The sequence below is a fragment of the Microtus oregoni genome, unplaced genomic scaffold (assembly GCF_018167655.1).
Source record: "Microtus oregoni isolate MIOR12 unplaced genomic scaffold, Mior012 000007F_ref0000211, whole genome shotgun sequence".
NCBI lineage: Eukaryota > Metazoa > Chordata > Mammalia > Rodentia > Cricetidae > Microtus > Microtus oregoni.
In genome coordinates this window covers 52,264,073-52,278,215 of record NW_024543066.1, presented here as the reverse complement: position 1 = coordinate 52,278,215, position 14,143 = coordinate 52,264,073, and the positions used below count along the sequence as shown (strand labels likewise).

Here is a 14,143-nt window from a genome sequence, read left to right as displayed (position 1 = left end):
GTGCATGTACATGTTCATGGTGTATATGCCTGTCCATGTTTGGGAGCCACAGGTCAATCGTGGGTATTTCTGTTTTTGAGACAAGGGTCTGTCTCTACATAGCCCTGTCCTGAACTGTGTAGATCAGACTGGCCTCAAACTCAGAGATCTGCCTGCTCTGCTTCCTGAGCATGTGCTACCACACCCAGCTTTACCTTATTTTTGAGACAGGATCTCACACTGAAACTGACTCTCACTGATTCAGCGAGGCAGACTGACTGTACTGTCTCTGTCAACACTGACTACAGGCATATGCTGCCACAGCTATCTTTTCATTGGTGCCAGAGATCCAAGCTCAGGTCCCAATGCTTGTACGGCATGTGTCTCACCAATGTGCTTATGGAACCTCTCTGGAAGTCCTTGGAATCTGTGCACCTAAAAAGGGCATGGGATGACAATGTCTCTAATAAGCCCAATGGCCTGGCCCTGTTGTCACTTATTGTAGTACTCACAGGCTCCTCCCTCTTCAGATACTCACCTCTTGGCCTTTCCACAATCCAGCTTCCACACAGCAGCCAGCATAGTCTTCCAGAAACCCAGATCTGTTCACATTACTAACCAGCATGGTACACTGAGGATTCCTGGCTCTTCTTAGCCAAAGACAAAACCATTTCCAGTGTCTAACACACTGCCTGGTACAGAACAGACCCCAGCCAAGGATGTCCTGTCAGATACCACTCAGATGCTACCACAAGGGCAGGGCCTTCAGGCATACTCAGCAAATCTGGAGCCAAGGCTACCATCCTCTAACATTTGGCCTAGGGAAATTTCTTACCTTCTTGGTTAACCTCAGTCTCAACCGTTGAGACTGTTGTGATGGCGGAGCAGTTAACCCTGGCTGCTCTTGCAGAGAACCAGGGTTTGAGTCCCAGCACCCACATGACAACTCTCAACTATCTGTAAACCTGGTTCCAGGGGAGCTGACACACTCTAATGGCCTCCTGCACCTGTCAGCCACCCCATATTTTCTTTTATAGTTTATGAGCTCACCAGGCACATAAGCAGTGCACAAACATACATGTAGGCAAACACCTAGCTTCCAGTGACACGGTGTACCTCAAGGGCTCAGTATAGTGCATATTGCGGTGCGGTTGTACTGTAACTACAAATACCACCCCTTAAAAGTCAAGAGTAGAACTCAGGATGTGGGACAAAAACCATTAAAACGCCAAGAATCAAAGTAACTTCATTGCCACAAATAAATGGCAAAATGAAACCATAAAGATATGGAGAGATGCCGGGCAGTTGTGGTGCACACCTTTAATTCCAACACCCAGAAGGCAGAGGCAGGCGGATCTCTGAGTTTGAGGTCAGCCTGGTCTACAAGAGCTAGTTCCAGGGCAGGCTCCAAAGCTACAGAGAAACCCTGTCTCGAAGAACCAAAAGATATGGAGAGATGGCTCTGAAGATTAGGGACAGTAAGGCTGGACAGACACATGACTCACCCTTTAGAGATGAGGGTGTGCACCACTAAGGAAGAGCTGGTAGCAGCTGCCTGGCTGGCATCACCAAGCACCCTTCCTCCCCCACTGTCCTCCTTTATGCCCCCAGATTCATTCTACCTCACTCTGGTCACACACCCTCTCCATGAGGGTGCCTGCCTGGCTTAGGCTGTCACTTCAGGTGTGACTGCTGGATTGATAGCAAACACAAGGCACTGTCTGTGTTAAAAAGGCTTACTAGAGCTTCAGACAACCCAACAAACAAGGTCTCCAGTGACCCTAGAAATCCTCTTATACAACTATATAACCCTCTACACCTTGTGAAGTTATTAATGTGAAGACAAAAAGAGCTGGAGAAATGGCTCTTTTCAGAGGATTCCAGCTTGATTTCCAGTACCCATTTTCCAGAAACTCACAATATCTAGAACTTCAGTTCCAGAGGCTCTGACACCCTCTCCTGAACCTTTAAAGGCCACACATGTGTTGTGGAATAGAATTTTTTAAAAACAAAACAAAACAATGGGAGGTGACTTATGTCACAAACTGAGAAAAAAAGAAGAGTAAAGATGTGTTAAAATTATTTATCATTGGTTAATGTTGCAGAATAATTGTTTAACTATGAAAGATGTGTTGCTGTTTTACCTTTCCTGTCCAAGGCACCTGACTGATCTAAAAAAAAGCTGAATGGCCAATAGCTAGGCAGAGCAGGGATAGGCGGCAGGCTGGTGGGCAGAGAGAAAAAGAGAGAAGGAGGGAGAAAGAGAAGGTGACGCCTGGGGCCAGCCAAGCAGACAGACATGAAGGAAGCAGGAAAGTAGGGCATATAGAATGAAAGAAAGGTAAAAAGTTCCAAGGCAAAATAGACGAACAGGTTAAATTAAGTTGTAAGAGCTCTACTGAGACAAGCAAAATCTAAGACCAACCATTCATAACTTAGTAAGTCTCTGTATTGATTTTTGGAGCTGGTTGGTGGTCCAAGAAAGTCTGCTACACATAAACATGAATAAAATAAAAATTATCTTTATGAAAAAAAAAACCACTATTATAAAAATTCATAAAAAGAATCATTTGAATTTTTAAAAGGTTACATTTGCAAGGTGAAAGACTGAAAGACTATTAAAACAATGTAAATTCTGTCAGCTAAACAGAACCTAAATCAAGTAAACGTGGCTATACAATTTAGCATCCAGCCACACAATCCATTTCTTCTCTACTTCTATGAGCCAGAGCTTTTCTATGTATTCAGACTGAACTCTTGATCTTTCTGCCTTGGCTTCCAGAGTCCTGGGATTACAGCCCACCATGCCTACCTCCATAGGACACTTCTGAAGTGAAAGGATACTATTAATTACTTTACAACAAAAAACATAAAATTCAAAGACCCAGGCACAGAGGTGAACAGACACTCATGTCCCAGTTACTCAGGGGCTGAGGAAGAAGTCCTTTGAGCACACTGAGGCCAACCTTGGCAATACAAGAACCCCTTTAGTCTGCTCCCCACCAAAGAGAGACACATCTATGTTATGTGTCCCATGGATAAAATAATGTGAGAATCTGTACTCCATGGTGTGCCTTGCTTCCTCAAAGTCAAGAAAGCTGATGGGCACAAGCACTCTGGGACATGCGGTTAGCACTATTAAAAAAGTAAGCCATCGGTAACACATCACGTCGCAGTCCATCCTTCCCACCTTCTCCTACTCCCCTGTGGATACTGAACCTAGGGGCTTGTGTATGCTAGGTACACGCTCTAGCACCAAGCTTTACTCCTGACCCTCTTTTTTATGTCAGGACATCTTGAACTAATTCTGTAACCCAGGCTGACCTTAAATTTAAAACCTGTCTCAACCTCCCAGTATCTGAGATGACAGGCCTGTGCCACCCGACTGGCCTAGAGGTGGGTTTCCCCTTCCATCAGGCACTTAACCAAACAGTGACCACAGCAGCGGAGATGAAATTTCAATGGGTATTAAGTCTCTGGTGAAGTCCCTCTCTTCAACAATTCTAACTTCTGCAGATGTGCAGCTGGCAGAACTGTGGTTTGAGCTACTGCGTGTGTCTCCCCGGGATTGCTAATTTTCTGGAGGATTCTGGGCCAGGTGCTGTTCCCATTCAACTTCAACCAACTTGTACAGCTCCATGGTGGCCTGGGCATCTTCCACTGAGGAATGTCCACTTTTTCCAGCCTAAAAGGGAAAAGAATATGAAGAAAATAAGAACTACTTTTTCTTTTCCCAGTCAACTCTCTCTCCTCCCCCGCCCCCTCAAGACAAGAAACTTGCTCTGTAGACCAGGATGGCCTCAAACTCACAGAGATCAGTCTGCCTCTGCCTCCCAAGTGCTGGGATTAAAGGTGTGCCACCACTGCCTAGCTAATCCACTCATTCCTGTAGCAATGTATATGTATCATATTCTGCAGAGGCAAGACATTTCAGGTCACAGATAGGCCTTCTGAGTCTTGTTTCTTAGATACTCTCCATGTGACATGTACCCACAACTCTGTATTCTGTGGCCACTATCCTTGACTGCCAAGCATGTAGCTTGAGCAGTCTTCTGTTCTCACTGTACCATCTGGTAGTCTATGAGGTACACAGAAATTATTATTTCTCCTCATTGACAGAGACTACTGGGACCTGAACTGTGTGTGCTGTGCGCACTTGGAGAGAAGTTACCTGGATGTCCCGATGCAGCAGTTTCTTGGTGAGATGCTTCAATGACAAAGTGACATTCTCTGGGCAGTCAGCCTTCCGGTTGAGGAGTGGTATTTGGGAAGTGTCTCGGGTGAGGGACTTGGGATGAAAGTACTGTAGGGCTTTGTAGTCATTGTGGATGGCATGTCCGATCACTATCTTCCCCTTGAGTATCTTCAAGATCTGGAATGAGCACGCAGAAGGTAATGAGAGGGATGCTCAAGGTGGAGCTCCTTACACACGGCAAGCCCAATACGGCCATCATCAGCATCCCACCCCACCCTTTTGAAATGCCCTCTTCTACAAGTGTTCCTCTTTCAGAAACCTTCCTCCTTTCCCTACAGAACTGTTATGTGGAATCCCATTTGGAAATACATCACCATAGCCTCCTCATGTTTATTAATTTCTACCCCAACCGTGGTCTTCAGTATTCTCCCCCGCCTCCAAAATCTGAGGCCTTGTATATGCCAGGCAAATGCTCTAACACTGGCCTCTACCCCAGTTGCTTCCTTCAGTCTTGGATAGCACAAGATGCTGCTCATGGGGCTGAAGAGATGACTCAGCAGTTAAGAGTGTACTGGTCCAAAGAACCAGTGTTTGGCTCCTGGTACCCTTCCTTGTAGGGTGACTCACCAATGCCTAAGTTCCCAGTTTCAGAGGATTTGACACCCTCTTCTGGTCTCTGCAGGCACTGTACTCACATATAAAAATGCATATACACATAATTAAAAATAAATATTTACCAAAAAATTAGTTACTAGGCAAGGTTGTATAAACCTACAATCCCAACACACAGAAAGCTGAGGCAGGTGAACTGTAAGGCACAGCAGAGACTGAGCCACACGAGACCCTGTCTTAACGAACAGTGCTGGAGCTAGGGGCTTGGCTCACAGTGCTTGCCCAGCATGTACAAAACCTGGGTTGGAACCCAGCACTACAATAATTGGGCATGTTGGCAAAGGCCTGTAATCCCCATACTTGGAAGGTGAAGGTAGGAAGAACCAAAGTTAAAGGTCGTCCTTGGCTCCATAGCAATTCTGAGGTTAGACTGGGATGACACCCTGCCTCATGTGTGGACGATGATGACAGTGAGACGACTCAGAGGTAAAGGGTCTTGTCATCAAGCTTGATGATCTGAGTTTGATCCCTGAGACCCACATGGGAGGTAAGAACCAACTCCTCCTCACACACGCCATGACACACCACTATCTTCACAGAATAAATGAGAAAAAAAAAACCATTTAAAAGTAAAGTTGAAGATGGGGTTTTCTGCATACTCGTCTTGAAACCAACTAATGTCTCAGCATTTAAAACCTTCAAGACCGCCAGGTGGTGGTGGCAGTGTATGCCTTTAATCCCAGCACTTGGGAGGCAGACAGACCTCAAATTGCAAAGCAGATCAAGGGTGCCCTCTGGTGGCCTCCCAACACCAGCGGGCTCTTCAATTTCCTCCCTTCATTTCTCTCACCCTGCCCTCTACTCCAGTTTATTATTAGTTGTGCTCTCTAGCTTGGGCCTAGAACGAGTAGGTTTGCTAAGGGAGGGATGAGAACCCCTTACAATCATGTATCTTTTATGCCTTTTACTACAGGCTACCTGGATACCCCCCAACCAATACAGCTTTAAAACAAATTGTTTTTATTTTATATGTATGTATACCACATGTATGCTTGATGCCCAAAGAGACCAGAAGAACATCCCTGGAACTGGAGTTACAGTTGAAGAATCGTCACATAGGTACTTGGAATGGAACCCACCAGGTCCTCTTTAAGAACAGCAAGGGTTCTTTACTGCTGAGCCATCTCTTCACACCATTTTTATTTTGTTTTTGTAAAAGTTCTGTCTCCTGCTCCAACACTCAGCACTTGCCCTAAGCGACTTTCACACCTGCTGTTCAGCCCACTTCTATCCCAGGCTGGCTGTTAATTCTTGAGGGCAACTCCACCACACACTAAGTGGATCTCAACTAGTAAAATTATCTTCGCCACCTAGTTGTGGCTACCTGTCTTTAGCATTCCTACGGGGTTAATCTTGTCAATCTGACAAGATCTAGAATCACAGAGACAAACTTCTGGCCATAACTGTGAGGGAGGGAGGTTCTAGACTAGTTAACTGAGGTAGAAGATCCACCCTAAATGGTAGTAACCAGCTACCTCACACTCCATGCCATGATGTAGTAAGCCTTCACACTTACCCCAAATAAACCCTTTCTTCCTCAAACTGTTTTGTCACAGCGATAAGTACCTAAGACAGAAGAACGGTAACGAGGTGGTGGCTTTGCTGTGATAAACCTGACTGTGGTGGCCACCATTTGCCCATAGGTTTAAGTGCTTAGTCCCTAGTTAGTGGGCTATATAGAAAGGATTAGGAGGTGTGGGCTATATAGAAAAGATTAGGGTGGGTGGGCTCTGAGGTTTCAAAAGCCCCATGCCAAACCCAGTGTCTGTCTGTCTCTGCCTGCTGTCTGTGGATCGAGATGTAAAGCTCTCAGCTACTGCTCCAGTCCCATGCCTGTCTGCTTCCGGCCATGATGGTCATAGACGCACCCTCTAAAACTGTAAGCAAGTTCCCAGTTAAAGGCTTTCTTTTATGAGCTGCCTTGGTCACAGTCTCTTCAAAGCAACAGAACAGTAACTAATCACTCACCATGTGATTCTCAGGCCTTTGAGCTGGTTTTAGAGGAGGAAAGTGGGAGTACAGAACTGAGGGTTACAGAGCCCTAGATGCTACACAGAGCTCAATGGACTGTTCTGGTGGGCTCCTAGAAGAGAATGCAAAAGAAATGCCAGCTATGGAAGCCTGGATAAAAAGAATCCAGAGAACTTAAGTGAGGCTGAATTAAAAGGTAATGGTCTAATTTGTATGGCAGAGGATTTTCCTACAAAGGTTGTGTGAAGGCGACTGCTCACTGTTCTTATCCAGGTCTACCATGAAAGACAGCAAATAAGACATTAAAATATGAAAAAAAAATACAGTTTAGTGGGGGAAAGGACCATACATTTAAAGTTACAGGCTACAAAATATGATACTTGCATCGGGATAAGGGGAAAGTTAAGAGCAAGGCCCCATTCACAGAAAGCTCCAAACTGTGAAAACACACATTCATTTGAATGGAAAAAGCTGCTAGAAAACAGCACTTAGGAAAGAGTTCTGTGATGTGGAATGTCCTTCTGTATATGTGTTGTTTTTATTGGCCGATGAATAAAAGCTCTTTCGGCCAGTGGCTTACCAGAGTAAAGCCAAGCAGGGTATCTGAACAGAGATGTAGAGAAAGAGTAGGCGGAGTCAGGGAGAGGCCATGCAGCTGATGAAGGAGAAAGACACTGCTGGAACCTTACTGGTAGGCCACAGTCTCACAGTGATACACATATTAATAGAAACAGGTTAATTTAAGATATAAGAGCTAAGCCGGGCGGTGGTGGCGCACGCCTTTAATCCCAGCACTCGGGAGGCAGAGGCAGGCGGATCTCTGTGAGTTCGAGACCAGCCTGGTCTACAAGAGCTAGTTCCAGGACAGGCTCCAAAACCACAGAGAAACCCTGTCTCGAAAAACCAAAAAAAAAAAAAAGATATAAGAGCTAGCTAGAAATACGCCTCAACTATTGGCTAAACAGTGTTGTAATTAGCAGTTTCTGTGTGATTACTCAAGTCTGGGTGGCAGGAAACAAACAAGTAATCCACTTAGTTTTCAACTAAGCTCTCATCAAAGCATACAGCTTTAAGGGAACTAGACTACATTTTGAGCTGGAAGCAGAAACTTTGCAATATGTACTGAAAACAGCCTGGTATTGGCATAAGAACAGAAAGGAAGACCAATGGAACTGAATAGAAGACCCGGATATTAATCCACACATCTTCAAATACCCGATGTTTGACAAGGAAGCAAAAAATATCAAATGGAAAAAAGAAAGCATATTTAACAAGTGGTGCTGGCATAACTGAATATCAGTATGTAAAAAATGAAAATAGACCCATATCTATCACCATGCACAAAACTCAAGTCCAAATGGATCAAAGACCTCAACATAAAGCCAGCCACACTGAACCTTATAAAAGAGAAAGTGGAAAGTACACTTGAATTCATTGGCACAGGGAACCACTTCCTAAATAGAACCCCAGCAGCACAGACACTGAGAGAAACAATTAATAAATGGGACCTCCTGAAACTGAAAAGCTTCTGTAAAGTAAAGGACACGGTAAACAAGACAAAACGACAGCCTACAGAATGGGAAAAGATCTTCACTAACCCCACATCAGACAGAGGTCTGATCTCCAAAATATACAAAGAACTCAAGAAATTGGACACCAAAACATCACATAATCCAATAAAAAAAATGGAGTACAGACCTAAACAGAGAACTCTCAACAGAGGAATCTAAAATGGCTGAAATTAAGGAAATGTTCACCATCCTTAGTCATCAGAGAAATACAAATCAAAACAACTCTGAGATTCCATCTTACACCTGTAATGGCCAAAATCAAAAACACTGATGACAGCTTATGTCATTTTATGTGGAGAAAAGCTGGTACAACACCTTTGGATGTCAGCGTGGTGATTTCTCAGAAAATTAGGAAACAACCTTCCTCAAGACCCAGTCATACCACTTTTGGGTATATATCCAAAGGATGCTCAGTAGTGCCACAAGGACATGTGCTCAACTATGTTCATAGCAGCTTTGTTTGTCATAGCCAGAACCTGGAAACAACCTAAATGCCCCTCAATTGAAGAATGAATTAGAAAAATGTGACACATTTACACAATGGAGTTCTACACAGCAGAAAAAAATAACGGCAGCTTGAATTTTGCAGGAAAGTGGATAGAGCTAGAAAACATTATTTTGAGTGAGGTAACCCAGACACAGAAAGACAATTATCACATGTACTCACTCATAGGTGGTTTTTAAACATAAAGAAAGCCAGCCTGCAAACCACAATCCCAGAGAACTTAGACAACAATGCGGACACTAAGAGAGACTTACACAGATCTAATCTACATGGGAAGTAGAAAGTAGAAAAAGACAAGATCTCCTGAGTAAATTGGGAGTATGGGGACCTTGGGGGAGGGTTGAAGGGAGGGGACAGGCAGGGAGGGGAGCAGAGAAAAATGTAGAGTTCAATAAATATCAATAAAAAATTAAATAATAATAAAAAATTCCTGAAGGCCATTTAGGGGCCAGGTTATATGTGTTAGGATTGGTGTTCCTTCAAGGAGGCCCCTACACAAAGCTGTGAAGGTGAAACCTAAGTTATAATGGACGATCTGGGATTTTGGAAATGCCAAAACCATGTTATAGTCAAGCAAAGCTACCCCAACAAAGAAGGGCTCTGTGTGCTACAGGCAGCAGCCCTGTAAGGGCTGGGCTACCTATGGCCCTGGTGTCTGCCCTGCTGTGTTTCCCTCTCCCTCTGGTTTAGTCTTTCCTTGCAATGCCCTGAGCAGCTGGTTCCAGGGGCTTTATATAAGCAAGCCAGGAGGGAGCAAGGCAGTAAGCAATTCCAAGGTCTCTTCTTCACTTCTTGTCTTGAATTCCTGCTCTGACTTCCCTTCTCGCATTATAACTGTAAGCTTAAATAAACCCTTTGCTCTCCAAGTTTCAGTCAAGCTTCCCCCATGACCTTGGTTTTTCGAGACAGTGTTTCTCTGTGTAGTCCTGGAACTCACTTTGCAGACCAGGCTGCCTCTGCTTCCCAAGTGCTGGGATTAAAGGTATGCACCACCACTGACCAGTTAGTCAAGGTGTTTTATCACAGCAATAGAAACTTTAAGACAGAAATTGATACCAGGTTGTTGGATATTGGCGGCATGTGCCTTTACTCTCAGCACTCAGGAGGAAGAGGCAGGAGGCAGGAGGATCTCTGAGTTCATGCTCAGCCTGATCTACATAGTGATTTCCAGGACAGCCAGAGCTATATAGTGAGATAGTGAGATCCTACCTTGTGATGGGGGGGAAGGCGGGGGGGGGGGGGGGGGGGAGAAGCACCACTCGGATAAATTCTTCTTGCTTCCCCAGGGTCAGCACACAGAAGATGTGCTCCAGAGTGGGCCAAGGCTGCATCTCATATTGGCAGCCAAACTTGCTACCATGTAAGAGTAATCCACCCATGTGGTACTGCTGTTGAAGTCATGATGGGACCATGGAGAGGCATTGGTGAAGGTGCCCAGTTGAAGTGGAGCCCCCAGCATTTTGGAGATGCCAGTACCATGGGATGGCCATGGAGAGTGGCAATCGTGGGATGGAGAAAGCCCGAGCCTAGGAGAAAAGCTGTGTGTGCTGTGACAAGCCTTCTGGAGCCTGGAAGATCCTGAGTCTCAGAATGTTGACACTTCAGCTTCATACCATTGGATTTCAGCTCTGTTTTCCTTTGGTTGTAACTGTGTCATGTCTCTTTCCTCTTGAAATAATAAAGTATTTAAACTTGGTTTTGATTTTTACAGGAATCCATAGTTATGAGACCTCAAAGAAACTTTGGAATTCTAAAGAGACTTTAGGTATTTTAAAGAGATTAAACTTTTAAAGTTGGAATTTTTAAAGACTACGGGGCTTCTAAAGTTTAGAATATGTTTTATATTGTGATGTTGCTATTAATATGACATCTTGGGGACAACAATAAAGAAAAAGTTATGATTTAACAATGATATGTTTTTATGTCAAAGTTGACAAGGGGTCAGTTGTGCTAACCAGTTTTATGTCATCTTGAGACATATATCCAGGAAGAGGGACTCTTATTTGAGAAAATGTCTCCACTGGATTGGTCTGTGGTGCATTTTCTTTACGTTGACTGATGTGGTGGTGCCACCCCCCAGGCAGGTGCCTGGATGTTGTAAGAAAGCAGGCTAGCAGGCCAGGGGGAGTAAGCAGTGTTCCTCCACAGACTCTGCTTCAGTTTCTGCCTTGACTTCCAGCTCTGAAGTCCCTCATGTTAGATTATAACTTTAAGATGAAGTAAACAGTTTCCTCTTCGAGCTGCTTTTGTTTTATCTCAAAGAAACCCTCAGACAGGTAGGTTCTGGAAAATCAGAATCCAGTCCTTGTGCAGCAAGCACTTTACACAATAAGCCCCCTCTCCAGCTCTAAACTCTAGCTGGCCTGGAACACACAGAGACTACCTATCTCTGCCTCCTGAGTACTGGGAATAAAGTGTGCTCTGCCACACTCAGCCTTTGCTTTTGATGTGGCAGGGCTCACAGTTAAGAGTCTGCCTATGTTTCAGAGACGCTCTGGCCTTATATTTTTGGACAGTGTTTGGACTGTAACAGACTATGGAGACTTTTGAAGTTGAACTAAATCCATTTTGTATTATGAGACAGCTATGAGCTTATGAGGACCACAGATAGAAGGTTATGGCTAAAAAGCGTTATGTTTGGGCATCAAATTGACAAGAGGTGGACTCATGATAGAACTGTCTATTTGAAAGGACCTAGAATTATCGAGAAGACAAATTTATGAGTGTGTCTGTGAGCTTTTATGTTGGGTGAACTGAGGTGGGAAGACCCATAGTAAAGCAAAACAAAGCAAAAATAACCTATTCATTCCATTAGCCAGAGTCCTGGACTGAAAAAGGAAATCAGAGAACCAGCATTCATTTCTCTCTGCTCCCTGATTCCTCAGCAGCCATATCCTGCTCTTGCTGCCACGGTTTCTGCACCATGATGGAAGTATCCTCAAACTGGCAAACCAATCTGTTAAATTCCCTTGGTCAGGCATTTTGTCGCAGCAAACAGAAAAACAATTACTTACTGCATAGACAGCCTTCTCATGTGACATCATTCTCCCTCCCTTCACAGCCCTTTGAGACCTCCCCAGAACAGCACATACTCAAAAGTCCTCTCCTGACCCTCTCTGCCCCATGCTCCTCACCTGACTCCGAGCAATCTTAAAGGGTGTAGCTTTAGCCATGTGGCACTTTCGGATGCCGCTCCATCTGGTCCGGTAGTCCACGATGTGGCAGGGGGGGAGGACGTAGTCATCATAAAGCACATCCCCATTGTAGTTCACAATGCTGCACCGGGCCAAGGAACTAACACGCCCCTTGGGTCCTGTGCCCACCATTTCACAGTCGACTGCCACCATCTTCCCTGGCAAGTTTTGGGAGACTTTAAGGCACTTATCCTCTGAACGCGCGTCGGTGGATCTTTGCACAGCATTTTTCTTTGAGGACGACTTCTTCTTCTTGGAGCCTTTATTCTCCAGAGGAGCTTGGGTGGAGTTCTGTGCAGCACTCTTCTGTGCAGGCTTCTTGGAGCCCTTACTCTCTGAAGGAGTTTGGGTGGAATTCTCTGTGGCACCTTTCTTCAAGTGCTTCTTCTTGGAGCCCTTCTTCTGAGCATGAGCTGGACGGCTCTTAATCTTTGGAAGGGCACTCTGAAACTCCCCTAGCAAATCGATTTTAGCCACAACAGAATCAGTGTTCTTTGAAGGAGCAGGGGTCAGCCAAGACAACGATGCTTTCTTGTCTGTGGACTGCTCTGATTCCCTTTTGGAGGCAGCTTCCTCCTTCTTTTTTGGGCATGGAAGGATCTTCAAAATGCCATCTACTTTTGAAGACACTTCCCTTTTCTTTAGAGGTTCTGAGTGCAATTTAGACACCTTGCTAGGAAGTTGGTTATTTCTCTTCAGTAATCCTCTCTGTTCCAAGAACCGTCGCTTCTTAACAAAACGTTGGTGCTTGGCATTTCCTCCAAACGCCTTTTTTGGAGGTTCCCCAAAGTCCAAATTCAGGAGTATGGTAGACATGAGGGCAGCGGATGGTAGGAGAGCAGTTGGGAAGAACGGCTTACTGATGAAAGAAGATTGGGAGGCTCATTCTCTGTGGAATGCCATGGTCCAACAAGTGGAGGTCTGCAATTAGCCCTGGGGACAAAAGTAATCCTGATATCTGCATCATCAGCCTGGGGGCGGGGTAAAGTAAGACCAATTCTAGAAGGCTACAAGCCCAAAGCCTGGGTACTAAGTCTTAGAATTCACCTTTGGGTGGATCTTAAAAAGGATGTTTCCACTCTCCAGATTCAGTGTCTTTTTAAAAAAATGATACAGAGGCTGGAGAGATGTCTTAATTAAGAGCACTTGTTGCTCTTGCAGAGGCCCAGGGTTCAGTTCCCAGCACGCATGTGGCAGCTCACATGTGTAACTCGTTTCAGGGGGATCGGACGCCTTCTGATCTCTGCAGGCCTCCGGCACTTACATTGTGCACACATATATACATGCAGGCAAAGTACTCGCACAAATACGTGAAAAGGCTGAAGCTGGGGTAAAAAGGAGTTGTGGAGACCACGGAGTTCTAACTCTGCCAAGTCTATTAAGTCAAAACAAAAGTGTTGTGAGAACAGCAGAGAAGTAGCACTCCTAAGTACTAAACGTTTGCTAGCGGTGGGAGGACACAGCACAGAAGTCCGTAGGATTACCCAGGCATCCTCAGCGTGGCGCCAGAAATGAAGAGCAAATCCAGGCACCGCTCTCCCTCCGCTCCACGTGGGGGGGGGGGGGGAAGGGCAGTCTTCTCAAACACCTCACCTGTGGCGTCGTTGTCCCCCTCCCCGCCTAGCAAGGACCTGGGACTCCAGACAGCACCAGAGGATCTGAGTGGAGGAAACTCAACAAGTCCGGCACACTCTGACGGTCCACGAGGCGCAGGGCATACCCCGAACACCCCATCCACCTACCTCCAGGTTGGGTCGCACTAAGATCGCAAGCGTCCGGAGCCGGATGCGGACGCAGGTGCGCGCCGACGTACACCGGGACGGCAGGAGCGAGGGTGGCAGCGCGAAGGCGGCCGGCGCACACGCGCCCGCAGCGCCCCCGCCTCAGGCAGCGAGGCCAGAGACTCGGAGTGCGTGAGTAGCGGCAGCGGCGGCGGCGGCGGCGGTGGCGTGGGTGGGGGCGGGGGCGGGATGCGCTCCCCGGCCCCTCGGGCGCCGTGGAGGTACAACTCGAAGGTGGTGGGCCGCCGGAAGCGGAGCAGCGCGCGCCGGAACCG

The 14,143-nt window shown here is 45.9% G+C and overlaps 1 protein-coding gene across 2 annotated transcripts; it reads right to left on the bottom strand.

The window, feature by feature from the left end:
• Positions 1–2,481: 2,481 nt before the first annotated feature.
• Positions 2,482–14,029, bottom strand: Isg20l2 (interferon stimulated exonuclease gene 20 like 2). 2 transcript variants are annotated; one of them, XM_041655682.1, is made up of 4 exons: positions 13,830–14,029; positions 12,028–13,462; positions 4,151–4,351; positions 2,482–3,664 (listed from the first exon to the last, which is right to left on the bottom strand). In XM_041655682.1, exons 2-4 carry the CDS (start codon positions 12,901–12,903, stop codon positions 3,551–3,553), a joined length of 1,191 nt encoding a protein of 396 aa, XP_041511616.1. In that variant the 5' UTR covers positions 12,904–13,462; positions 13,830–14,029; the 3' UTR covers positions 2,482–3,550. The 2 variants fall into 2 exon arrangements, with proteins under 2 accessions (XP_041511616.1, XP_041511615.1); XM_041655681.1 differs by having other exon boundaries at positions 12,028–13,020.
• Between the last annotated feature and the right edge of the window lie 114 nt (positions 14,030–14,143).